The sequence below is a fragment of the Sander vitreus genome, unplaced genomic scaffold, assembly GCF_031162955.1.
Source record: "Sander vitreus isolate 19-12246 unplaced genomic scaffold, sanVit1 ctg518_0, whole genome shotgun sequence".
Taxonomy (NCBI): domain Eukaryota; kingdom Metazoa; phylum Chordata; class Actinopteri; order Perciformes; family Percidae; genus Sander; species Sander vitreus.
In genome coordinates, this window is record NW_027595619.1 from 6,003 (window position 1) to 33,848 (window position 27,846).

Here is a 27,846-nt window from a genome sequence, read left to right on the forward strand (position 1 = left end):
GTGTCATTCATATAATATTATGTTGCAGCTGCTGGAGGAGAACATTGTCACCTTTGTGAAGAACGAGCTGAAGAAAATCCAGAAGGTTCTGAGTCCAAATTACCCAAAATGCTTAGAGAGTCAGAGGGAGGATGAGGATGTGTTGGACGGTGAGGATGAAGAGCAGAGGAGCAGCAGAGAGGCATTTCTGAAGATCACACAGCACTTGCTGAGAAGAATGAAGCAGGAGGAGCTGGCTGACCGTCTGCAGCGTAGTAAGAGGATTTCTCTAAAGATTTAACTTGCTGGACTAATGGGACGTTTACTAATCTCTCCAGAGATGGACCAAAATATGTTCCTGTTTTCTTTACAAAATTACTTAATGAGCTTTTTTATTATGTATTCATTCAGGAAGTTCTGCTGGAGTTTGTAAACGTAAACTCAAGACTAACCTAAACAAGAAGTTCCAGTGTGTGTTTGAGGGGTTTGCTAAAGCAGGAAACCCAACCCGCCTGCATCAGATGTTCACAGAGATCTACATCGTGGAGGGAGGGACTGCAGAGGTCAATGATGAACATGAGGTCAGGCGGATTGAAACAGCGTCCAGAAAACCACACGGACCAGAATCAACAATCAGATGAGAAGACATCTTTAAAGGCCCACCTGGAAGAGATGAACCAATCAGAACAGTGATGACTAAGGGAGTGGCTGGCATCGGGAAAACAGTCTTAACACAGAAGTTCACTCTGGACTGGGCTGAATGCAAGGCCAACCAGGACATCCAGTTCACATTTCCATTCACTTTCAGAGAGCTGAATGTGCTGAAAGAGAAAATGTACAGCTTGGTGGAACTTGTTCATCATTTCTTCAGTGAAACCAAAGAAGCAGGAATCTGCAGGTTTGAAGAGTTCCCGGTTGTGTTCATCTTTGACGGTCTGGATGAGTGTCGACTTCCTCTAGACTTCCACAACACTGAGATCCTGACTGATGTTACAGTGTCCAACTCAGTGGGTGTACTGCTGACAAACCTCATCACGGGGAAACTGCTTCCTTCTGCTCGCCTCTGGATAACCACACGACCTGCAGCAGCCAATCAGATCCCTCCTGAGTGTGTTGACATGGTGACAGAGATCAGAGGTTTCACTGACCCACAGAAGGAGGAGTTCTTCAGGAAGAGATTCAGAGACAAGAAGCAGGCCGACAGAATCATCTCCCACATCAAGACATCACGAAGCTTCCACATCATGTGCCACATCCCAGTCTTCTGCTGGATCACTGCTACAGTTCTGGAGAAGGTGTTGAAGACCAGAGTGGGAGGAGAGCTGCCCAAGACCCTGACTGAGATGTACATCCACTTCCTGGTGGTTCAATCCAAACGGAAGAACGTCAAGTATCATGAAGGTTCAGAGACAGAGCCACACTGGAGTCCAGAGACCAGGAATATGATTGAGTCTCTGGGAAAACTGGCTTTTGAGCAGCTGCAGAAAGGCAACCTGATCTTCTATGAATTAGATCTGACAGAGTGTGGCATCGATATCAGATCAGCCTCAGTGTACTCAGGAGTGTTCACACAGACCTTTAAAGAGGAGAGAGGACTGTACCAGGACAAGGTGTTCTGCTTCGTCCATCGGAGTGTTTCTGGCTGCTCTTCATGTTCATCTGACATTCATCAACTCTGGAGTCAACCTGCTGTCAGAAGAACAATCCCAGCGGCCTAATCCCTTCAGAGTCAAACCTAAAGTAAAACGTCTCCATCAGAGTGCTGTGGAGAAAGCCTTACAGAGTCCAAATGGACACCTGGACTTGTTCCTCCGCTTCCTCCTGGGTCTTTCACTGCAGACCAATCAGAATCTCCTACGGGGTCTGATGACACAGACAGGAAGTAGCTCACAGACCAGTCAGAAAACAGTTGAATACATCAAGACGAAGATCAGTGAGGATCTGTCTGCAGAGAGAAGTATCAATCTGAATGAACTGAATGATTGTTCTCTGTCAGGTTCAGGACACTTTAACTTATTAAATCAAAGACGGTCAAGCAAGAAAACGAGACTCAGACGGCAATGAGCAGTTAATAGACATTTGCAAAGGGGAAGAACGCACGTGAGCAACCTTTCTCCAGCATTGTTCTCAGGGAACTTCAAATGTTTCTCTGCAAGAGAGTCGTATTTATTCAAAACACACACAGATTCACAGTTGTTGATACATAGGAATGCTTTTGTGTTGTCTATTCTAGGGGAACCAGGGCAAAGTGCGGGCGTCTGGAGGACATGTAGTGACCTCGGCCCTAAAGATGTTTACAACCCATTATTTGCTGCAGTGAGACACTTACTGTCTCCGAGAAGAGCAGCTGACACTCAGAGAAACATATATCGTATTGTGCGTATAATAAGCATAGAAACGCAGATTGTTAAATGTGCATATAGAGAGCCTTAAGGTTAAATTATATTAAGGAAATAAGCTGAATAATATGGGGAGCATAAAAGGTTGAATAAGATGAATAAAAGACTTTATAAAAATGAATTCTCTATCATTTCCCTCCTGTTGTACATTTAACAAACATCAATAATTATCTCTCCAGAATATGGTTTTTAATAATTACATCATCACATATACTCACAGGAAGGTTGTACTCTCATCAAGGAGAAGGCGAAAACCTTTCTGTTGAAAGGGGAAATTCCTTCTCGACCCTCCAATAGGAGCGATCGCTCTTTGGCCAAGATAAGTTTAAAGGGCATTATTTACAGGTGGTTTAACACATCATTGATTTGCATGGGGCCACATTTATACTGGTCAGTAGTGGCAGAGAGCTGTTGGTATTGAACATGTGCATAGTTGGTCAATGCTTGAGACATAGTTCGTTGTATCAGTGTGTGGACACAAGGCATTACACATCCTAGCACTATGAAGATTATTACCAGCACTGTCACAAGGGGAGTAACAATTTTAAGCAATAACCCATACCATGGTCCTGAAGTCAACCAGGAGAGGAAATCTCCTTTGTCCACATTATCTGCCTCAGCAGCATCTCTAAGGGCAGTTAAATTGAGGATGGCTTGCTGAATAATTCCTGCATCTTTGTCATTATCTGGGATAATCTGGCTACGTATTTAGCATAACGATACCATAAGTTCAAATCGTAAGAGGAATTGTAAATCACTTTGTAGTCCCACATAGCCTCGTCATTGAGCACACCACGAGGCACAGAGTGCTGGTTTCCGTCCCTTTGTTGTGGCCACTGGGCCGCTGTCGGCGACATGCAGAGGGCCAGCAGGACAGAAAAGGCCCATCCCTTATGAGCAGCCATAGCTGGAGTATAGAGTCTATAGTCACAGATGGTTTCTTCAGCGGACAAGGTTTTGATACCGTCCCATCTCCAGTCTAGTCGGGGTGCGGGAATGGAATGATCTTTTTACAATGACTTTGGTGTATCCACGTGGATCGTTCTGCGATCTTTACTGCTGTGGGCGTGGTGATGAGCACAGTGTATGGCCCCTCCCACTTTGGTGATGACCAGCACTTCCTCTTTATCACTTTTATCAGCACTTGGTCACCTGGTTGCAGTCTCCGCACCTGGGGAGACAGGGAGGGAGAGATAGGCAGATTACATGCACTTTGAACGCTCCTATCTCTAAACACTTTGCACATCCACTCTGCCAAGAGGGCCCCTGGGTCATCACTTTTCTCTGCCCAGGGGACCCCCTCCCACAACGGTAACACAAATGGCCTGCCATGAACCATTTCAAAAGGCGTCAGCCCTGTCGAGTTTGGTGTTATTCTCATGTACAACTCTACCAGGGGAAGACACTCTGGCCATGGCTTTCCTGTCTGTTCCATAGTTTTCTTTAGCCTATTTTTTACTGTCCCGTTCGTTCGTTCAACCAACCCTGCGCTCTGGGGCCGGTAGGAACAGTGTCGTTTCCCTCTCTTTTTCTTTGGTGGATCCGGACATTCTCGAGCAAAATGGCCTGGTTTATCGCAGTTGTAGCAGCGGTTATGTTTCGGCTTTTGACCTTTCTCTTGGCCCTTTCTATTTGGTCCTTGGTAGTTTGCCATGCTAACCATAGCTTGGGCCACAGCTTGCAGTTGGGTGTCAGAGTTTTTATTCTTTTTATTTGCTATGACCTCCTGAGCGTGTGCTGCCCATTCCATTAACTGAATCAGGGTGGCAGTCCTCCAACCAACCTGGTACTTTCTGACAAAGTCGGCTAAGGCAGGTCTCATGTTGTCCAAGAGTTGTTGTTTTAACTGGTTTTGGTACGTCCCGTCTGCACTCCCGTCATCCACCAGTCCGCTGTTTGCTTTGAAAACATCTTCCAGTCTTCCCGGAACTGATGGATGTCTTCCCCGTCAACTTGCCTTGTGGCGTGGATTTTTGAGTGGTCTGGGCGCTTTACCCACACTGTAGTGACTCTTTGGCCTACGCCTGTAATCTGTAGGCTCAAGTTGCCGTCTCCTGCTGGCAGCCATGCTCCAGCACCGTCCTTTCCAGTGTAACTTCCTTTCACTCTGGCCCAATTATGTCCGAAACAGATTTGCAGAGCTTTGGTTGCTTCGTAACCATTCAATTGGTATGAGGCCATTAACTGATCGAAGTTGGTCACCCATTCCTGGGCCTCTTTGGTAGGGTCTCCTAACCCTTTACATGCTTCGGTCATTTCTGTGTTGGTCCATGGGCGATACACTCTGATAGTGCGGGCTGCGTCTCCTCCTTCTCCGTAGTGGGGGTTTTCCACTTCCATCATGGGGAAACTATGACTAGGTTGTTCTTCTGGATCTGGTAGTGGATCATAGGTCGATAGGGGGCGCCGGAGGGGGCTGAGGTCAGGGTAGAGTCTCTTCTTTTGAGACAGGTAGGATTCTGATTTGACAGTGGACTTAGATGCATTGTTTTTCTTCTGTTTCCCCCTCCTCGTTCTGTTCATCAGGGGTGTGTCAGGCTTTGACGGTCCTCCTGCAGCTCCATCTACCGCTTCCTCCTCTTCACTACCTTCCTCCTCCCCTTCTTCATCGGTCTCGTCATCATCCTGTGCAGATGGGAGTGCCACACTCGGTGTGGGTGGGGGTGCCTCCTCAGGCTGAGGTGCAGGGAGGAGGGGCTGTGGGGGCTGTTGCGGGGGCTTTTTTCGTCTTCGTGGTCCAGTCTCATCATCTGGATGTATTGTTAGAGCCGCTACAGCACATTCTATATCTGGACCTTTGTCTGCCTTAGTAAATTCTGCAACTGGACCCTTTTTTAATTCTTTCTCTCTTTTCTTTCTCTCAATCTCTGCCTCTCTTTTGACTGCCTGCTCTTTCCACATTCCTGCTGCATGCAGCTCACGCTGTATTCTCCTTCTCTTTTTCTCCTTGACTGTCACTTTTTCCTCAACATACAATCGCTCTAGTAAACCAGTCACAGAAGCTAACCTAAGCTTTCCATCAAAACCATATTTTTTCACCCATTCATTCACAAATTCTACGCTTCCCCGGGAAGGCTCTTTTCATGAATTTCACATCTTTAGGAATGGTGACACTCTGATTCTGACCCATCTCTCTTCCTTTATTTCACAACTCACAAATCCCACAATAAACAAAAACAACAACTGCGCTGCACCAACCTGTGTTCCTTTTTCTAACCAAAAAACCCACAAATAGCCACAATTAAACCGCTATGCAGCTACAGTCTTGTTGCTTTAAGACAAATATCAAATAACATAACCTGCTATGCCGCAACAACCTTATTGTTTCAGACAAAGTAATCAAATACAATAACCCGCTTTGCAGCAACAACCGTATTGTTTTCAGACAATTAACAAACAAAACAAACCAGCCACAAATTATACAATAACCCGCTATTTAGCAACACAACATAACAAAACAGCAAAAACACACAACAGCAAACTTCAGCAAACTCAGCAAACTCAGCAAAACACAAACAGCAATTATCAGTGAAACACAAAAACACCCAGCCAGACTTCTGAAAATACTCAGAACGGCTTCAAAACACATCTACCCTATCAGTGAAAGCAAGAAACTGCCGGACTTCTGAAAATATTCAGAACGGCTTCAAAACACATCTACCGTCTCCCCGCTCGGGGAGAATTGTGTCGCTCGGTTCTGTCCCAGACAGATAGAAAATATCAAATGATATTTCCCCGTTATTTGCTTAGCTTTGTCCCAGACAGAAAATAAACATCAATGATAGCCTTACTATGAGCTTTTTATCTGGCCCCAGGCAAACAGAAATATTACTCAATAATAGTCCCAGACAGTAAGAATAAACATCAATGATACTTTCAATTTAGCTAGCAATAACTGGCCCCAGGCCACTGTGCACTTTTTCTGCAGTAGACGCTGTGCCCACTCAGAAACTCAAAACTGCATCACTCACCCATGTCTGTTCGCTCCTTGACCGTGGGAGTCGTCACCGAGGGGCGCAGGGCAGCGCCGGACCAACCTAGGGCCCCGTCCCGCGAAGGGGTGGACGGCTGTCGACAGATTCTCAGGCCTTGATCGAGCGCGGTGCTGGACTCCTCAGCTGTTGACTCCCGGGTTTCGGCACAAGAAAATGTCAGGTTCAGGACACTTAAACTCATTAAATCAAAAACGGTCAAGCAAGAAAAACGAGACTCAGACGGCAATGAGCAGTTAATAGACATTTGCAAAGGGGAAGAACGCTACGTGAGCAACCTTTCTCCAGCATTGCTCTCAGGGAACTTCAAATGTTTCTCTGCAAGAGAGTCGTATTTATTCAAAACACACACAGATTCACAGTTGTTGATACATAGGAATGCTTTTGTGTTGTCTATTCTAGGGGAACCAGGGCAAAGTCGCGGGCGCCTGGAGGACATGTACTTTGAGTGACCTCGGCCCTAAAGATGTTTACAACCCATGATTTGCTGCAGTGAGACACTTACTGTCTCCGAGAAGAGCAGCTGACACTCAGAGAAACATATATCGTATTGTGCGTATAATAAGCATAGAAAGCATAGATTGTTAAATGTGCATATAGAGAGCCTTAAGGTTAAATTATATTAAGACATTGCTACAAGGAAATAAGCTGAATAATATGGGGAGCATAAAAGGTTGAATAAGATGAATAAAAGACTTTATAAAAAATGAATTCTCTATCATTCTGAACTCAGGAAGTCTTTCCACTTATAATCTGTCTCCTGCTCATTGGTCAGCTCTGGTAAAGATAAGAAAAAAATAAAAAATAAAATAGATAAAGAAAAAGATCTGGGCGTGTTTCACCTGAAGAAATACTCTGCTTCAGAGGAGGCTCTTCTGAGGCTGCTGCCAGTGGTCAAAGTCTCCAACCAAGCTCTGTAAGTGGGATTTATTCATCACTAAATACTCTGATACCTTTCAACAGGAGTTCAATATAAATAACTTGTTTCCTTCCTGTTGTCTCTCCAGACTGAGTGGCTGCAACCTGTCAGAGAGAAGCTGTGAAGCTCTGTCCTCAGTTCTCAGCTCCCAGTCCTCTAGTCTGATAGAAGTGGACCTGAGTAACAACGACCTGCAGGATTCAGAAGGGAAGCTGATATCTGATTTAAAACTTACTCAAATCAGCATGACAGCATACCCAGAGCCATTTGAGCACACCTGGTGCATCACATAAAATATTACTCCACCATTTCCATGGAAACATTGTAACTTCCAGGGCTGTATAAAAAAAACCCAGTAACAATAGCCTACAATATTGATACCAGAGATCGTTTTGTTGTTAATTTTGATTAATATGGAGGACTTAGTTTTGATGAATGATTGGAAGAGGATGAGAAGTGATTCATTGGATGAAACAACACTTTTACACTCTGGAGTTAACTGTTACTGGAATAGTTTGGATTACATCAGCTGTTAGATCATATCAGCTGTTGGATCACAGCTGTTTGGATCACCTCAGCTGTGCCACCGACACGTCAAAAATGAAGTTCGCGGACGTATACTAGAAAAATAAAAAATAAAAAAATAAAAATATATATATATATATATATATATATATATATATTAGATATTTTAGTTATAACCAGAAGAAGTTAGCTAAGCAGTTTGATGTTTATATGTGCAGTAGTTTTGTTTTGGAAAATTCCACGATCTCTACCATTACAAAGCTAACGTTAGCTTAAGATGACTGGCTGACTAACCTTTAACAGGGAGGGACAACAAATGGTCTTTGTTCCTTTTCTTTATTTTGAGAGTGAATTGCCCCACAATATAAACACAGTTTGTAATTTTTATTTAGTTGATAACCGTTGTTGTATAAGCGCTTTATTACACGAGAGGGTTTGATTTAACGTCATTTCATCACTTTAGACATGCTTAACTGCTTCACCGTCGTGCCAATAATGATATAAAAATCAAACCCTCTCATGTAATAGTGCTTAATTCAGTCACAATTAATTATCATGTTTCCAATATGTTTAGAGTAGAGCAGCAGATATTTAAACATGCTGAGAAAGGATTTCATATACTGTATCACCAAAAGTCCAGACTCAACATATGAACACAATCGTTACTTGTCTTCATATGACATTTCTCTAAAGTTTAAGCTTTATTAAATTTAAACTGCCCTTCTCATGTCAGGATTTAAAATTTAGCAATTCAGAAATCTTTGAATGTTTCCAAAGCATTTTGTTCTTATTTATAAAATGTCGTAAATCAGAAAGTATGAACTATGGCTATGGCATTTAAAATAAATCTCATGTGAATTTGAATACTGGATGTCTTTTTACTCCTCATTCAGTCAAAAGTAGTTTTTATGTTTCTAACTTGTTTAGAAAATGGATTTTATATTCTCTATCACCAAAAGACCAGACTTAACATTTAAAAACAAATGTTATCTGTCTTCTTCATTACTATCCCTCCAACAAAGCTCTGTAAGTGTGATTTATTCATCACTAAATACTCTCCTATCTTTCAACAGGAGTTAAATATAAATGACTTGTTTCCTTGCTGTCATCTCTCCAGACTGAGTGGCTGTAACCTGTCAGAGAGAAGCTGTGAAGCTCTGTCCTCAGTTCTCAGCTCCCAGTCCTCTATTCTGAGAGAGCTGGACCTGAGTAACAACAACCTGCAGGATTCAGGGGGAAAGCTTATCGCTGATGGACTGAAGAGTCCACACTGCACACTGGAGACTCTCAGGTCAGATCAAATTACTATTTTCTTTAATTTGAGGTATTTCTATAAACTTTAAGCTTCATTTAATTTAAACAGCCCTTTTCATGTCAGGACGAACATTTTACAAATTTTGAAAATCTTTGTTTCCAAAGTATTTCTTTTTTTAAATTTATAATCACACATCATAATGCATGAAATATGAACTGTGGCTGAGTTCTAGAAATCCTTTATATTTTAATAGCATGACTTTGATTCCTGATTCAATCTTGATTAGTTATCTACAACTTGTTTAGAATAAAACAGGATTTAAACTGAAAAGGGATTTAATATACTTAATATACCAAAAGTCTAGACTCAACAATTAAACAGACATTTTCTTGTTGTCTTGTTTCTTGTTGTCTCTCCAGACTGAGTGTCTGTACCCTGTCAGAGAGACGCTGCGAAGCTCTGTCCTCAGTTCTCAGCTCCCAGTCCTCTAGTCTGAGAGAGCTGGACCTGAATAACAACAACCTGCAGGATTCAGGAGGGAAGCTGATTTCTGATGGACTGAAGAGTCCACACTGCACACTGGAGATTTTCAGGTCAGGATTCATTAACCCATTCAACTGATGACCATTTAAAATCTGACTAACTTTAGTTGATAAAACAGCTGCTTTGTGTCTGCTGATACAATAAACTTGGGCAGTAGTTATTAATTATATAATTATTAATTTCTAGACTCAGAGTTTCTTTCCATGAGGATTTTTCGTTGTTCACTTTTGTTGTTCAATAATAGAACAGATGATTTTGAAGGTGTATTCTAAATCTGGACCAAAATGTACCTGGACAACAAACAAATATAAAACAAACACAGCTCCATGTGTTGACAGAGGGTTCCTGTGTGTTGTTCTGTGTGTTTGCAGTCTGTCAGGTTGTCTGATCTCAGAGGAAGGCTGTACTTCTCTGGTCTCAGCTCTGAGCTCAAACCCCTCCCATCTGAGAGAGCTGGACCTGAGCTACAATCATCCAGGAGACTCAGAAGTGAAGCTACTGGCAGCGGGACTGGAGGATCCTCTCTGGACAATGGACATGCTCATGTACACTGATTAACAAAAAGGAGATATTTGTGTAGGAAGGTGTAAAGAAGAACATCTCCAGGAACTACAAGAATATCTCCCTGTTGTTAATAATTGATGTAGTTTGGTCAGATATATGTATGTTAAATGAACTGTCAGTGGTTTGAAGAAACATCCTTTTTTTCCTCTTTCCCGGGATCAAATCAATTTAAATTCCACACAGAAAGGTCCAGGACAGGTTTAGCCTAGCTTAGCACAAAGCAATGTGCTTTCTATGCTTGGTTTGGTTTGTTTGGTTTGGTTTGTTTTGGATTTAACAAGCAACATAATCCAAAGGATAGCATATTAAAGCGTAAACACTTATTTCCAACATGGTCCTTGGTGTTAAAACATGCAACACATCAGGAAGACCTATTTCAGGTCAAAGACAACAACATATAATACAGATCATACAATATTTAAAAGCATTCCAAAATCAGAGAATCATAAATCACATAAAATAATCAGTCTATTCTAATTAAACAATATTAGCTACTCTATTCCATAAAAAATCCTTAATCTTGTGTCTAAAAGCCCCTCTGGTATTTACACTTTTGAGGGAAAGCGGAAGATTATTCCACAATGTTACACCTGTGTAAAAAAAAAAGAACTTCTAGCTGCATTGTTGACTCTGGGCACTTTACAAGAACGGACACTGGCCCTAGTGTTGTGATTATGCTGTGTATGAACCATTTTTATACGGCAATGTAGATATTTGGGAGCAGAACCATTTATGAAATTATACATACACAGATTCAACTTTAAGTGCTCCAATCTAACATGTACTGGCAGCAACCCTACCCTTTTAAAAGCATCTCTACTAATATGAGTCCGAGGGGGTGCATTTAACAGGTAGCGGATAACATTATTTTGCATCACTTGCAGTCTGTTTTTAAGTTTAACTGATAATCCACAGTACCAAGCAGAACATGCATAATCAAAATGACATTGACTCAATGATACAACCAGTAATTTCTTGATAGAATAATCTAGATGCCTTGTCCTGCGATACAGGAATTTCAGTTTACCGGCAAATTTGGATAATATTTTGTCAGCAATAGATTTACAGGTTAATGACTGCTCTAATGTTAACCCCAGGTATGTAACACTTTTCTGACAAACTATTTCAGTGCCATTACATGTAACCTTAAGTGCATTTGTTCTAGACAACTTTCTTTTTGTTCCAAATAAAATGGACTCAGTTTTTTCCCAGATGTATTGAAAGCCTGTTGTCAATAAGCCACTTGTTAACACTATTTAATTCTTTACCTAGAGTATTCTCAAGCTCACTGATATCATCCCCAGCACCCAGTAATGCAGAGTCATCAGCATATAAAAGCATCTTGTATTTCACCGCAGCTGGCATGTAATTAATATAAACAAAAAATAAAAGGGGGCCAAGGATTGAACCTTGGGGCACGCTGTGAGAAGATTGTGTGGATGAAGCATTACACTTTCGGCAGACTAGTTAGCTAGAGGTTTAAAATGTCAGTTGCCGATGCTGCATGGCTCATGTGATTGATTGGAGACCTACACTCACGTCTGGACCAATTATTTCTCTAAGTTCCTTTTGTGCTGGGAGACTACCGACTCTAAGGTTAAAAGGTCCGTCAAAACGCTGTTTCCTAGTCCCTGTGGTGCAAACACAATATATATGTGTGTGTGAGAGTGATGATAATTGATAACAATGTGTAAATGTGCACATAGTCTATTCTGCTGTCTGCTATGTTCAGTTATATTTTCCTCATTATTCATACCTTAGTTCACCATCCGCTATTAATCAGAATATTCATTGTTATGACTCAATCTGTAGATCAGAGGTGGGCCGTCAGGGCCAGCAAGGCCTTCTCTGCTGGCCAAGAGATTGTAAGAAACAGAAAATTATATTTTCATAATTAAACGCCTAAAATAATGAAAATATGTATTTTCAATCTTGTTTATGCTGCAAGTTCGTTTACATTTTAAAAAAAAATTAGTGAAATGATTTTACTAGCTATTACTGCTTGCTTTAGGTGTTAAAGATTTGAGCAGTGTAAGAAGCCATGTGTGTATGGTGACACGTGTGTTAAACCCCCAGTGCTTGGCTGGAATTTGTGGGGAGGCCTATTGATCGCTGATTGTGTTATGTGTTTTTGATTTCTTTGTGGTCATTGTATGAGTAAATATAACTGGGTGTTGTGTTTTTTTTGGTTTCTTTGGTAATTTGATTCATTTTGACTATATGTGGTGCAGCATTCTGTCATACTGCGTGAAATTGATGGCTTCAGTCAGCGTGTGTTCATGTCTCTGCAGTAGTGTATGAGGTGTCTCTAGGTGTTGAGCCTTGTGTTAAATCATGTTATACCACACGCTAATGTCCTAGTGTCATGGTGAGGTTATTCAAAGGTGATGTAACTGCTGTAGGATAGTACTGAAGGCCCAGGTGTAAAATACACGGCCACCACTGCCGTAGGTTAACTGCTGGTTGCTATGGACTCTGCTATCGCTGAACCCACGGATCTAGCATGTTGTTTGTATCATATGTGTTTACATGGAGATGAATATTCCAGTTATGAGGATTATCCTGTTTTTGATCATATTCAGGATATGATGCTACATGGCACACAGATAAATCAGGTTATTCACATCTTCGTACATGCTCACATCAGCTCTCTGTCTCTCTCTTTCTCTCTCTCTCTCTCTTTCTCTTTCTTTCTTTATTTTTTTATTTAACCTTTATTTATACAGGTAATCTCATTGAGACACTGGATCTCATTCTCAAGAGAGACCTGTTAAGGACATTACACAACATCAGTTACAGACAGACAAACAGATTACAATGGTATACACAATATGTACTGTACAATATTTAAACTAAAGTGCCAAGAAGACTTAAAACACTAAAGTACTAAAAAGAAGAACAGGATTCTGAAGATGTTTTTTTTCCAGTAGCCTTAAAATGAGTTTAAAACCCCCCAGCAGTTTTAGATCCTGTTGCAGTGTATTCCAGGTTGAGCTCTTTCTCTCTCCCTCTCTCTCTCTATGTCTCTCTCTCTGTCTCTCTCTCTCTCTCTCTCTCTCTCTCTCTCTCTCTCTCTCGCCAAATAGTTTTTTATATTAAAAGCACAAATTAGTGTCATACTGTCTGTTTCAGCTACGTCTCATATGTTTCTGTCGCTCTCTCTTCAATGGACGAAGACTCCCTTTAAAGTCAAGCTGTTTCTCCAGTTGTTAAGTCAGGGTGACGTCATAAACTTTGTAAAACGTCTAATTCATGAATTCATAAATGTCCAAACGTAATAGGCACACACTGTTATTTGTACTCTATAACATATCTCATTAATTTCCCTCTGTAGGGCTTTTTATTTTCATGTAGCTTTGGTTGAATATCACAGCGTTCATATAGCCTATAGATCAGTTTATCAGAACTAGAGCGGACATCTCCATCCTATAAAACAACAACATTTAGTTTCAGTAACATTCTCATGACCAGGGGTTCTCATTCATTAAACTGTGCATAGCATCCTTAGTATAAGTGTACATACAGCCCAAAAGCCCAAAATGGCGTACGCCAAAAAAAAGTCAGATTCATAAAACCGTGTGTACGCGCACCTGTAAGCAATGTTCCCATTATAAATCAGAGATTACCTACAAGTGTGCGTACGTGAATCAGCCTCTTATCCCGCCCTGTACACGCCCATTTTTTAACCATAAATAGTCAATGCAAAGCACCTTGTGAATGCTGATCAGTATATGAATGACACTGGCAGTTGTTACACCAAATCATGATGACTGGTGGAGAAAAAGCAAAAAACTTCTCAGACGTTCAGGAATTGCTGCAAATTGAATTATAATTTTGGCCTGTTCTTGCACAGTGTAGGAAAACCTGATCTATAACTACATGTATTAATAATACGTCCAAAATGGCAGGAATTACGGCACTCGGGGACAGCTTTGATATACCAGACATATATAATAAGATTTAACAGAACTATATATTATATCCAAAGAAGGCTTAGTGATAAAGTTGAAGATTATATATAATATTTATTTAAAAAAATACTTAGCTGTCTGACATTTCCCTCTGGAAACAGCCGGTTGCCCCCAGAGTGGCAAGGACCTGTATTTGGACCAGGATGGACTGGGATGGCACGGCTCCGGTACGTTGCCCTCTCTACTGGACCCAATTCAGTACATAGATCCAAGAACTCAGCTTTAAGGAATCTAAATTGGCATATTAGCCAGTCATTGTCATGGTCCCTGAAGTCTCTTTTTTCTCCTGTTTCTTCCATTGGCGTAATCCTCCTGCAGTGCCAGCAGTGCCATCATGCAGCATTACGCATGGGGTCACCACAGTATTTATATGTTTACAACAATTTGTGATTGTTAACACCTTGCCACCACAGCATCAACTAGTGGTATCCTCCACCCCTAGATACAATTTGAAGACAAAAGAAAGTGTAATAGGCAAACACACTTTTCTTCATGCAGGTTTTGTCAAAAACAGTATTAAAGTTCGGACTGATAACGAGGACATTAAGGGTAACGATTGCGCGAGAGCTTAACGGCTGTATTTCCAGACTTTGACATTTGATGACATATGCACAGTATTAAAGACAGATATTTAGTTATTTACACTGTGTTCTGCCATTATCTAATGATGCTAACCTGTCTTCCATGCACTGGGGCCATCTTCTCCTCCTGCACTCAGTAGCGGACAATGTGACGGCGAGACAGCGCAGATTAAACATTAAGAACAAAGTTTTATTTGAGGTTTGAGTTGGAGGTGTTTATGGAACAATTATCACTCAGTACAAGCGCAAATAACCCTGCTGGATTTAATCTTCATGGTAACGTGGATGATATGGAGTGAAAAAATGTGCGTAAGGCATCAATACTTGAAAATATTATGAGTAATCGTTATTCTCAGATTTACTTTCTGCAGTCTGACTTCAGTTCACCACCTCACCATCTGCGTCGCCAATTCCAATTTTTTTCTCCAAAATGTGAGTACGCATGGGTCAGAGTTTGCGTGGAGGACCGCACATTCTCCCGTTAAGTTTGTTTTTTTATAAATCACAACCTTTGCGTGGGAAGTGGAGTACGCACATTTTCAGCCCCGTTTTGTGCGTACGCCACGTTTTATAAATGAGACCCCTGGTCATTATGATATGATAAAGTACGCTAGGAACACTCTCATACACATCAAATAGCCTATTATAAGAACAGCTGATTTCTGGAGCAGTAAACAGCTTCAAGGTAAGTTAAGATAAGATAAGATAGACTTTATTAATCCCACACTGGGGAAATTCCTGTGCTACAGCAGCTCAAAAGAAGAAAAAAAATACACATCAGAATAACACAAATACACAATAAGTAGACATAGGAGAAAAATATACATAAAGTATAAGAAATAGAAAAAAATAGAATTAGTTATAATAATAATAGTAATATTTTACTATACTTTAGAGTGCGGGCGGTTGTTGTGCATACTATGAAATAAAATCCTGACTTAGACTTCTATCTGGAAAGTGTCCTGAGATAATCTCTGTTATGATTGGACACTTTAAAGGAAATTAAACTGAATTAAATATTTTAATTGATTGACAGCCCAAATATGAAATGAGTAAATTCCAACTCTACATTTGATCAGAATGAAGCTGTGTAAGAGTGATGTAAAGAGTAGCAGTGTATGTGGACTGTTCCTGCTGGCTCTCTGTCCTTTCTACAGAGTCTCCTCTGACTCACTGATCCTCCTCCACACCTTCAACACCACATTCACTCAGCCTCTCTATCCTGGGTTCTGGGTTCTGGTCTCCTGGTTCCTCAGTGTCTCTGTGTCCTGTGTAGGACGGAGAGTCTCCTCCTGTTTCTCACTGCTGATCAGTTGAGTCTGTACAGGATCACACTTACAGAAATATTTCAGCTTATTGTTATGAACTAATGAATGAACTTTGTATGAAATAATTCAGAATGATTGAACAGATTCCTCGTGAACATTGTAAACTTCCTCCACTTCCAGTCCTTTAAAGATGGAAGCTGTGATCATGAAATTGTAGAAATGCGTTTTGTTGCTCTTTTTGACGTTATTGTTGCTATTTTGTGTCTAAGCATCATGGGAGTTGTAGTTGATCCTGAGCTGGTTGTGTTGGATGATAAAATAACTCAAACTCCTGTCTGATCGTTCCTCTGAGTCTCAGTACACACACACACACACACACACACACAGACACACACACACACACACACGCATGCACGCACGCACGCTGACGCACACACACACACAGACCCACACACACACACAAATATACACACACACACGCACACACACACAGACCCACACACACACACAAATACACACACATACACACACGCACACACACACAGACACGCACACAGACACACACACACACACACACACACACACACGCACACACACAGACAGACAGACAGACTGATAGAAGACGTAGACATATATATATACACATATATATATATATATATATATATATATGTAGGTATACTGTATGTGTTCAACAGCTGTGTGAATGTGTGAACAGATACTGTATGTGTTTAAATGTGTATTTATAACATACAGCACTTTTCAAAACACAGTTACAAAAGTGCTTTATATGGTTGAACCAGAATTAAGACAAACAAAAATCAGACAAGTGCCTACGTGGAAAGCCATAAGGCAGGAGAGCACCTCCCTGCCCATCCATGTGCATACATGGAAGGCCCGAGACAGAGAGCAGCCTGGTCACCTTTATTCTTGAGCCGGGACTTAGGAACCTTGCCCCATTACAAATAATCAAGGCTGCTCTTGAAGTCTTCAAAGGCTCCATATGGTACGAAACAGGTACATTTCATGAAGTTGCTCCACAGTGTATATATTTTGTACTACAATGTATACACATGTTTACCTCTTGCAAGATTGCCAGATGTGTGGCTACTTTCTGGCCAGAAACACCTCCCTTCGTCTGGAAAACCGATGTCAGCTGGGGTAAATGGCTGTCCAACTGTGCCATGAAGGTTGTTTCAGGTGGGATTGTTGTTATGTGCTGGAATTCAGCATTTATCTGTTATACACAAGAACAAAATAACAGAAGACAAAGAGCACTGTGTTCAGCCATTGGTGTAATATTTTGTAGCTACTGTATGATTAAAGGATACTTTTGACCTCATAATTCAAGACAATAATTAGTCGATGTATTGCTATTAATCAAAGGTAATGGAAATCAAAACTTATTTAAACCTTGCTAATATTACTAATAGCAATTACTATTAATTTTTTCAAATTTACAGTGGGTCAAATGTCTAAGTGCAATGTGAAAACCCCAATTCCAGCAGCAGGAAGCTGTTTTCATCAGACAATCTCTGATGAAGTGACTGTACACTACCTTCTCAGCAGCAAACAGCAGACAGATACAGTTAAAGTGGTCAAAATAAATAATATAAAATAATTCAGAATGAATGAACAGATTCCTCATGAAACTTCCTCCACTTCCAGTCCTTTAAAGATGGAAGCTGTGATCATGAAATTGTAGAAATGCCGTTGACTTGTGTCATGTTTAGTTTTGAGTTCTGTCTCTTTTCACAATAAAAGAATAAAGTTACTGTGAGGGTGTTTGTGGTCTTTCTGTTTAACTTTTACACACGATAAGATGTCTCGGTGTCCCAGAGGTCTTCCAGGTGGAGCTGCAGCGTGAGAAACCCTCCAATCAGAGCAGTCGAGGACGTTAGTCTTTCACTTTTTCATTTTCATATTGTGTTGAGTTCAGGGAGCAGAGAGTCTGTCTGTTTTCTCTCCACGTTAGTTATCTGCTCAGCCAGCTGCTGTAACTTCACTCTGTGCTATTAGTACTTTTACTGCAGTAACATGTCATCAATGTGACAGAGAACCTGTCTCATTGAGTCTGTTGGAGGTTTGATTCCCTCCCACATTAATATGTTTGTGTTGAAGACTTCACTGTTGGTACCAGTGAGGAAAGAAGACAGAGGGGGGGATGGATTTCATATTTTAGGAAACATGTTCAGTTTGTGTAATGAGTAGTCAGCGTCTACAGTCATAAAATCTTTCAGTCAGTAATGGAGCATCAAGAGCAGTCAAATGTCATTTTATTGTGAAAATCTGCTCCTGTTGCAGCCCTTCCTGCCTGCTTCCTGACAGGTGGAGCTGTGACTCATAGAGAGGTGAAGTCCCTCCCCTTCCGGTGGACCTCATGGGATCTTAATTTGGAAGAAATATGAACGGTAGTGAACGGGGAGAGTTACATTATTTTGTGATGCCGTTTGAATGGAGCCATGTATTACACATATGATGTTCATCAGTTTAAAAGATAATTATTCAACCAAAGTAAGTCTCAGTTATACGTAGGTTTGTCATATGACCACTTAGTTTAGTGTGAAACCGCTCAGTGAATCTCTCGTCTCACACAATTTACGTCACCTAGCTTGATGCTCAACTTGCTCGCTAGCTAGCTAGCTCTGAGTCTGACCCTGATGTCTTTATGTTGATTTACCCTGAGATGGAAACTCAGAGTTTCCGGTTCCAGAACAGCTGATACGAGTTGGTTCAATCAACTCAGAGTAGGTTCAAGCGCGTGCACCACCACAATAAAAAGGCAGCATGAATGGAGCCATGATACTACGATTCACCATGGCAACAACCACAAACAAACGGGTCGGCGGAAATACTCATGCGCACAAAACAGCGAGTCTGAACATGCATGTTGTTAAAAAAGCAAGACAGCGGTTGCTGTAAAAGAGAGAGAAGTGGTGTGGGAGAAAATATGTATCCCTTTGAAGCCAGATGTTAAAAATAGTTTAGTCTTTTTTACTCTACTTGAAAAATGTAGATGTTGTCTAGCAATAAGATTTCTAGTTATAAATATGCCCAGATACTTAACGGAATCCTTAACTGGGATATATCCAATTACACAATCATCACAACTATGCAGAGATAAGATTTCACATTTGGACATATTAAATCTTAAACCTGAAGCCTTGGGAAATTGGTCTATCAAGTTAATAGAGTCACATAACTGGTTCTTGTCCTCAGTAGCGGAGTGGCAATCAGGGAGAGTCAGGACTTTTCCCGGTGGGCTGGTAGTGTTTCGAGGGCCGGTCTGATAATAGTTATACATTGCAAGTTGTTAGCAACACCATCCGGCGGCCTGGTGTGCTGCCGCTCGTCAAACTGAGCAGCCTCTGCTCAACCCGTACGGTCGGGCTATGACGTAAGGCCATCCAACACCTCTTTTTGTCCTCGTCACATTTGGAAGTCTATCGCTAACGTTAGAGACAGTGTGTGAGTCTAATGATGGAAAGCCAAACAAGAAAAGGGAAAGGTGGCGCTGAGAAGGTCAGACTCCCCGCCCCTCGAGGGCCGGTGGTCTACAACATTTCCCGGTACATTTTTAAACGGAGTGTCATCTGCAAATTGGGACATTTTTAACTTCTTACGAAATATTGAGATTCCTTCAAAAGTTTTGTCAGATGTACATTTTTTTTAAGATACTTTTTTTCGGGCATTTTAGGCCTTTATTTACACAGGACAGATGAAGACATGGAAGGGAGAGAGGGGGAATGACATCCAGCAAAGGGCCGCAGGGCGGAGACGAACCCGCGACCTCTATATATGTGCACCTGCTCTACCGACTGAGCCAACCGGGCACTGTCAGATATAAATTTTAAGCGACAATAATTCGGTGACTGAAATAAATAAGAAGGGGGGAGAAAGGGCACCCCTGCCTGACCCTCTATTGATTAGAAATATTTTAGAATTATAACCGATCTATTCATATCTTTGTAGAACATACTGACAATGTCTACAACGTTGTTAGCACCCTGGAGTCTGTCTGCTCTCTCTGGATCAAACACCATGACAGCACACAGCAGCACTGCTGCAGCTTGGATTCAACCATTTAGTCCTTCACTTCATCTCAGAGGAACAGATTACACTCTCACATCTCCATTACATCCACATTCTTCACACTGATCCATTAGAGGATCAATACATCACATCAAAGGCCAGAAAATCATTCATGAAGAAATGTCATATCTTTCAGATTCACTGTGTAAATGATTACGTTTTAAAAAAAAATAATTTAAATAATGTATGTGTATATATTAAAAACGATTAAAATAAAGGGATATATAATTACCAAATAAATACATAAAATGTATTAAAGTGTAATTTATGAAGTGGGGTGAGTGTGTAAGATAAAAACATAGAAGTTAAACTAATAAATCTGTAAACATGTTTTAATGTGTGAATATGTTTGGTGGAGCTCTGCTTGTAGTTCCTGCTGATGTCCACCAGAGGACGCCATGACGTCACCACCAGCTCAGAGATGAACACAAACTGGGGACTTTAGGTTAGTTTGGTGCTGTCCCTCTCTGGGCGTTTCTTCTTGTTTCCTGTTTAAAGTTTACTTTCACTTCCCAGAGTTCCCAGAGTTTGTGTCGCAGCTTTTTCTCTTCGTGTGAAGCTCCAGCTGAAGGTAATTTCAACTCGTCTGTAACGTTTAAAATATATATATATATATATATATATATATATATATATATATATATATATATATATATATACATTTATTTATATAAAAATTAACATCATACATGTTTGCACTCGTTTAAATTCTGTTTTGTTTCAGAGAAAGTTGAACATAATGAAAGTGTTTGAACTCATTTAAAGGCTGTGTGTGTGTGTGTGTGTGTGTGTGTGTGTGTGTGTGTTTAACTGTAAGTTGCTGTTTGATACGTTAACAACACGTTAGTCTTTGGTCTCTTCAGGGTTAGTTTCTGGCTCTGTGATGTTAAATATAATGTTTCTACTTCACTTCTTATTTCCTGAGAAAGTTTGGACGACTCTTGTGTTGAAGATAAATCTCCATGTTGTAACATGAACTACTACAGAGGAGGTTTGAAATACTTTGCCTGGTACTATTGGCACAGGATGTGGACCCAAACGCAGGGAGAGGGCAGGCAGAAGGTTGGACACGAGGGTTTATTGAACAAAAACACAAAAATAAACCAAGGGAATCCTGAGGCTTCAACAGGCAAAAGACATTTCCAAAAGAGGTAAAAGGGAATCCAAAAAACAGAGAAGTACACAAAAAAAACAGGAACTACCGAGCTGACACAGGGAAAAAAACACATGAACACACACAAACTAACAGGGCAAGGACACAAAACGATCTCACAACAGACAAAGGAAACACAGGGGCTAAATAATAATAATTAAACTATATAAAAATATAAAAATAATAACGAGCAAACACGGGACAGGTGACACCAGGGCTGGGGAACAGGTGGAACACATAGACAATCACACAGGAAGTAAAACTAGACATGACAAGACAGGAAACAGACTATCAAAATAAAACAGGGAACAGAACTATACGCAACAAAATATACACAGACCACAGGATACAATAAACATAACAGAGGCCAGGGCCCTATTTCAGAAAGCAGGTTTAGTGAAAACTCTGAGTTAGTTAACCCTGAGATGAGGGAAACTGGGTTTTCTGTTTCAGAAAGAGAGGGAACTTAGTAACTGACTCTGTGAACCTAACCTGGTTGGGAGCAGGTTTTCTTCAAGAAACCTCGAGTTTCTCTCAGTCTCCTCCCTCTGACACAGCCCTCTTTCATTTCCTCATTCATTCATTCAGTCTGAATCAGGCGCATTTTAGTGCAGTTTGTTACCTGCATGAATAAAAAATAATTATGTTGGTTTATTAACCATAACCATAACCATTAACCATAGTCGTTAGGCAGACTATAAAACGTTTTATTTCTCAAAACATGGCATTTCCTTTTGTCGACGATCCTGCTGATGAAGAAGCTGCTTTACTTCGCAGGGTGTTATATATCGGGAGATGATATTGAACCCCGACATTTTAATTTCCAGATAACTTCCTATTTGAGCGGTAATATATTTCTTCCCAGTCGATCAGTTATGTAGCCTAGGCTACATAACCTTATCCGTCCTCATATCACTAACGTCACCTATCTATGCTCTTACATCCCAGCACATTATTTGTGTTGCATTACGTTTTTTTTGCAAACGGCATTTGTCTTCACAAGATTCTTTACAGCATTTCAGTAAAGCCGCTGTAGCAAAGCGCCGTCAGAAGAGTGAAACTTCTTATTTCCTGAGAAAGTTTGGACGACTCTTGTGTTGAAGATAAATCTCCATGTTGTAACATGAACTACTACAGAGGAGGTTTGAAATACTTTGCCAGGTGTTCATACGTCTGTCTGTCACAACCGTGAGGCTGCAGTCAGGAAACTTTACAGCTGTGTAGCTGAGATCTAAATGAAGGCCGAGTTTGAAGATGGGTGGGGTCTGAGCAAGGGGGGAGGAAGTAGGAGGGAGGAAGTAGGAGGGAGGAAGTAGGAGGGAGGAAGTAGGAGGGAGGAAGTAGGAGGGAGGAAGTAGGAGGGAGGAAGTAGGAGGGAGGAAGTAGGAGGGAGGAAGTAGGAGGGAGGAAGTAGGAGGAGAGGAAGTAGGAGGGGAGGAAGTAGGAGGGGAGGAAGTAGGAGGGGCCAACTTTAAGCCCCTGGCCTGATATGATGTGACTAGTTATTTCCTTTCTCCTGCTGTCAGAAAACAAACCGTCGTCTCCACCAGCGTAAAGTCAGACACAACAGGACTCTACTGTTTCCTCTGGGACCTTTCAGAATAAAATGTAGTGACCTAAATGCCTCTGTTACTGTTGTAGTGATGTGTGGAGGAGGATGCAGAGGGAGATTGATTGTAATAATGGAGTCTTGTCTCCATTAGAGGACAGAAAGATGACATTAGTCCTGGAGTCTTTCCAATGTTCCTGTTCTCCCAGAAAGATAATGAATGACAGAGCAGGATGAGCAGAGAGCCGAAATCATTCAGTGAAGAGCTTCAGACTTTATTTTCTGCTTGATAGCTTCTAGTTTCTCCAGCAGCTTCTGTTTCTGGAGATTAAAAAGTGGTCTTCCTCTCTTTCTAACAGGACCAATCAGAGACCAGACCCTGCTGAACCTGAACCTGAACCCAGCTGTCTGTCCATGAAGAGTCACCGGTCCATGGAGCCACCGCTACTTTAAGAAAAGACCTGTAAGGGAGAGGAGAATAGAAATGGAGGAGAGGCTACTTGAAATGGAGGAGAGAGGATTGATGGAGAGACCTGAATGGCAGAAGGAGAGAACTGCAATGGAAAGGGAAAATGAAATGTTAAGAAGAAGATTGAGGTGAGTTGTGAACATCCAGCAAACTGGAACGAGTCTCATTGGATGGAACTACGTCCGTCTGGGTTGTTTTGTGTCCGTCTCATGCACACTCCTTCAAATTAAGTGCTTTTTTTTGTAATTATTGTAGCTGATGACTGAAATGAGAATATTTTTGTAAAATAATTTCCTGTATCACTCAAAATATCTTTCTGTTTAGACAACATTTAGAAATATGATATTTAGATTTTTTTTAATTCTGATTTCAAAAGATATTGTTATTGATTTCTGGACAGAAAGTAAAGCATTATTGGCATTTAATTGTTAATAATTAGGCCTACAGACATATTCATTAATTAATATTATATTTTATGCACGGAGACTTTAACTGAACATGTGACCCTCAATAAATGTGTTTTTCTACCAGGACCCAGAAGAGACCAGAGTCTCCTGAACCTGAACCTGAACCTGGACCTGGACCTGAACCTGAACCTGAACCTGAACCTGAACCCAGCTGTGTGTCCTTTAAGAGCGACTGGTCAAATGATGGTCGCTTTATTACCTTTAAAGGTCAACAACCCTCTGCTGAAAAGAGGTAATCTGTTAATAATATTATAATAATCATGCACACTCCTTCAAATAAAGTGGATTTTTGTAATTTTGTGGAAAGAAATTATTGTAGCTGATGACTGAAATGAGAATATTTTTGCAAAATAATTTCCTTTGTTACTCAAACATTTTAAAATATTATATTTAAATTAGGGCTGTCAATCGATTAACATTTTTTATCTAATTAATTACGTACTCTGTTATTAATTAATTAAAGGCCAAGTTTCAGTGAGTGGATTCATGACCAGATACTCCCCAAACTCCTTCTACCTACAAATGTTTGGCTCCATGACCACAGAAGCTGGAGACCTCCTGGCATCATGATACCAGTCTGCTGCTTCAGGAGACCTTTAGGCCAACCATGTTGTAGCCCTTGTTTACTTCTTAGTTCTTTCTGTTGATTCACTTTGGGGTCAGCAGCACCACCAACACTTTCATGTCAGGGGAAACCATCTGATTCTGTGTTGTAATCAACACTTTAAGTCACAGGACCTTTATCTTGTGTTTGTCTCTGTGTGGACAGACATGATGTGAGCTAATTCTTCTGATTCCTCCACAGAGTGGACCAGGAGAGCTCAGAGGTTCCCAGTGGTCAGTCTGCCCAGCAGCATCAAACACACCTGGACTCCATATTTATGGTCTGTACATGTACAACAACTACTTTTACATATATTCTGTTCACAATCATCTCCATGCTGCACTTTTCAGACCAGTGGATTGTCAGTCTGTCCAACAAGTATCTTCAATGATTTCAGTTTGATTGTGTCAGTCATATAATATTCTGTTCCAGCTGCTGGAGGAGAACATCGTCACTTTTGTGAAGAACGAGCTGAAGAAGATCCAGAAGGTTCTGAATCCAGATTACCCAGAATGCTCAGAGAGTCAGAGGGAGGGTGAGGATGAAGAGCAGAGCAGCAGCAGAGAGGCATTTCTGAGGATCACACTGCACTTCCTGAGGAGAATGAAGCAGGAGGAGCTGGCTGACTGTCTGCAGCGCAGTAAGAGGATTTCTCTAAAGATTTAACTTACTGGACTAATGGGACATTTACTAATGTCTCCAGAGAAGGATCAAAGTATGTTCCTGTTTTCTTTACAAAATTACTTAATGAGCTTTTTTATTATGTATTCATTCAGGAAGCTCTGCTGGAGTTGGTAAACGTAAACTCAAGACTAAACTAAACAAGAAGTTCCAGTGTGTGTTTGAGGGGATTGCTAAAGCAGGAAACCAACCCTTCTGCATCAGATGTTCACAGAGATCTACATCATGGAGGGAGGGACTGCAGAGGTCAATGATGAACATGAGGTCAGACAGATTGAAACAGCGTCCAGAAAACCAAACAGACCAGAAACAATAATCAGACAAGAAGACATCTTTAAAGCCCCACCTGGAAGAGAGGAACCAATCAGAACAGTGATGACTAAGGGAGTGGCTGGCATCGAGAAAACAGTCTTAACACAGAAGTTCACTCTGGACTGGGCTGAAGGCAAAGCCAACAAGGACATCCAGTTCACATTTCCATTCACTTTCAGAGAGCTGAACGTGCTGAAAGAGAAAAAGTACAGCTTGGTGGAACTTGTTGATCACTTCTTCAGTGAAACCAAAGAAGCAGGAATCTGCAGGTTCGAAGAGTTCCAGGTTGTGTTTATCTTTGACGGTCTGGATGAGTGTCGACTTCCTCTGGACTTCCACACCACTGAGATCCTGACTGATGTTACAAAGTCCACCTCAGTGGGTGTGCTGCTGACAAACCTCATCAGGGGGAAACTGCTTCCCTCTGCTCGCCTCTGGATAACCACACGACCTGCAGCAGCCAATCAGATCCCTCCTGAGTGTGTTGACATGGTGACAGAGGTCAGAGGGTTTACTGACCCACAGAAGGAGGAGTTCTTCAGGAAGAGATACAGAGACAAGAAGCAGGCCGACACAATCTTCTCCCACATCAAGACATCACGAAGCCTCCACATCATGTGCCACATCCCAGTCTTCTGCTGGATCACTGCTACAGTTCTGGAGGACATGTTGAAGATCAGAGAGGGAGGAGAGCTGCCCAAGACCCTGACTGAGATGTACATCCATTTCCTGGTGGTTCAGTCCAAAGTAAAGAACATAAAATACGGTGGAGGAGCTGGGACCGATTCAAACTGGAATAAAGAGACAAAGAAGATGGTCGAGTCTCTGGGAAAACTGGCTTTTGAGCAGCTGCAGAAAGGCAACCTGATCTTCTATGAATCTGACCTGACAGAGTGTGGCATCAATATCAGAGCAGCCTCAGTTTACTCAGGAGTGTTCACACAGATATTTAAAGAGGAGAGTGGACTGTACCAGGACAAGGTGTTCTGCTTCATCCATCTGAGTGTTCAGGAGTTCCTGGCTGCTCTTCATGTTCATCTGACATTCATCAACTCTGGAGTCAATCTGCTGTCAGAAGAACAAACAACCTCCTGGCTGCTTAAAGTCTTCAGACTCAAACCTGAACTAAAATGTCTCCATCAGAGTGCTGTGGACAAGGCCTTAGAGAGTCCAAATGGACACATGGACTTGTTCCTCCGCTTCCTCCTGGGTCTTTCACTGCAGACTAATCAGAGTCTCCTACGAGGTCTGATGACACAGACAGGAAGTACCTCAGAGACCAATCAGGAAACAGTCGAGTACATCAAGAAGAAGTTCAGTGAGGAGCTGTCTTCAGAGAGAAGCATCAATCTGTTCCACTGTCTGAATGAACTGAATGATTGTTCTCTAGTGGAGGAGATCCAAAAGTCCCTGAGTTCAGGAAGTCTCTCCACAGATAAACTGTCTCCTGCTCAGTGGTCAGCTCTGGTCTTCATCTTACTGTCATCAGAAAACAATCTGGACGTGTTTGACCTGAAGAAATACTCTGCTTCAGAGGAGGCTCTTCTGAGGCTGCTGCCAGTGGTCAAAGCCTCCAAAAAAGCTCTGTAAGTGTGATTTATTCATCATAATGACGTTAAATCAAACCCTCTCGTGTAATATTGCTTAATTCAGTCACGATTAATTATCATGTTTCCAACTTGTTTAGAGTAGAGCAGCAGATATTTAAAGCGCCCATATTATGCTCATTTTCAGGTTCATAATTGTATTTTAAGGTTGTACCAGAATAGGTTTACATGGTTTCATTTTCAAAAAACACCATATTGTTGTTGTACTGCACAGCTCTCTCTCACTGCTGCAGATCCTCTTTCAGCTGGTCTCTGTTTTAGCTACAGAGTGAGACCTCTTTTCTTCTTCTTCTTCTGTACTATCTTTGATTGCACTCGCACATGCTCAGTAGCTCAGATGTAGATCATGTCAGCTAGCTAGCTCCATAGACAGTAAAAGAAAGGCTGTTTCTCCACCTTCAGTCAGTTACAAGGCAGGATTAGCTGGGAGACTTCTTCTAAATGAGGGCGCACATGGAAGAAGTTCTTTTGTAGATGATGGTGAACTTGTGTGTGTTGTAGCAGTGTTTTGCTATTGAGAACGAGGTAGCATGCTAGCGTTAGCATTACCAATACTCTTCTATCTTTCAACAGGAGTTAAATATAAATAACTTGTTTCCTTCCTGTTGTCTCTCCAGACTGAGTGGCTGTAACCTGTCAGAGAGAAGCTGTGAAGCTCTGTCCTCAGTTCTCAGCTCCCAGTCCTCTAGTCTGAGAGAGCTGGACCTGAGTAACAACGACCTGCAGGATTCAGGAGGGAAGCTGATCTCTGTTGGACTGAAGAGTCCACACTGCACACTGGAGACTCTCAGGTCAGATCAACAACAATAATCTTTTCAAAAAAAACAGTACTGAATAATACTTTGGAAACATAAAAAAAATGTGAATGTTTCCAAAGTATTTTATTCTGATTAATTAATTAATTTTGATTTACTCT

At 41.2% G+C, this 27,846-nt stretch overlaps 2 protein-coding genes across 2 annotated transcripts; both read left to right on the forward strand.

Annotated features, from left to right (window-relative positions):
• The first annotated feature begins 4 nt into the window (after positions 1–4).
• Positions 5–27,846, forward strand: LOC144514267 (uncharacterized). The gene is given in 12 exon segments (XM_078245453.1): positions 5–254; positions 391–1,612; positions 1,614–1,975; positions 4,905–5,134; positions 11,989–12,041; positions 23,211–23,387; positions 23,791–23,958; positions 24,532–24,610; positions 24,763–24,970; positions 25,107–25,193; positions 25,196–26,909; positions 27,548–27,846. Coding segments are annotated over 12 exon segments (4,728 nt in total). The 5' UTR covers positions 5–19; the 3' UTR covers positions 27,741–27,846.
• On the forward strand, positions 7,100–12,365 carry LOC144514266 (ribonuclease inhibitor-like). The gene is made up of 4 exons (XM_078245451.1): positions 7,100–7,286; positions 7,378–9,105; positions 9,489–9,662; positions 9,984–12,365. Exons 2-4 carry the CDS (start codon positions 8,798–8,800, stop codon positions 10,168–10,170), a joined length of 669 nt encoding a protein of 222 aa, XP_078101577.1. The 5' UTR covers positions 7,100–7,286; positions 7,378–8,797; the 3' UTR covers positions 10,171–12,365.

Coding starts and splice junctions, on each gene's coding strand:
- LOC144514266 (XM_078245451.1), top strand. CDS start 8,798: ATGTTATCTGTCTTCTTCATTACTATCCCTCCAACAAAGCTCTGTAAG. Junction 9,106..9,488: donor TGCACACTGGAGACTCTCAG/GTCAGATCAAAT, acceptor TTGTCTCTCCAG/ACTGAGTGTCTGTACCCTGT. Junction 9,663..9,983: donor TGCACACTGGAGATTTTCAG/GTCAGGATTCAT, acceptor GTGTGTTTGCAG/TCTGTCAGGTTGTCTGATCT.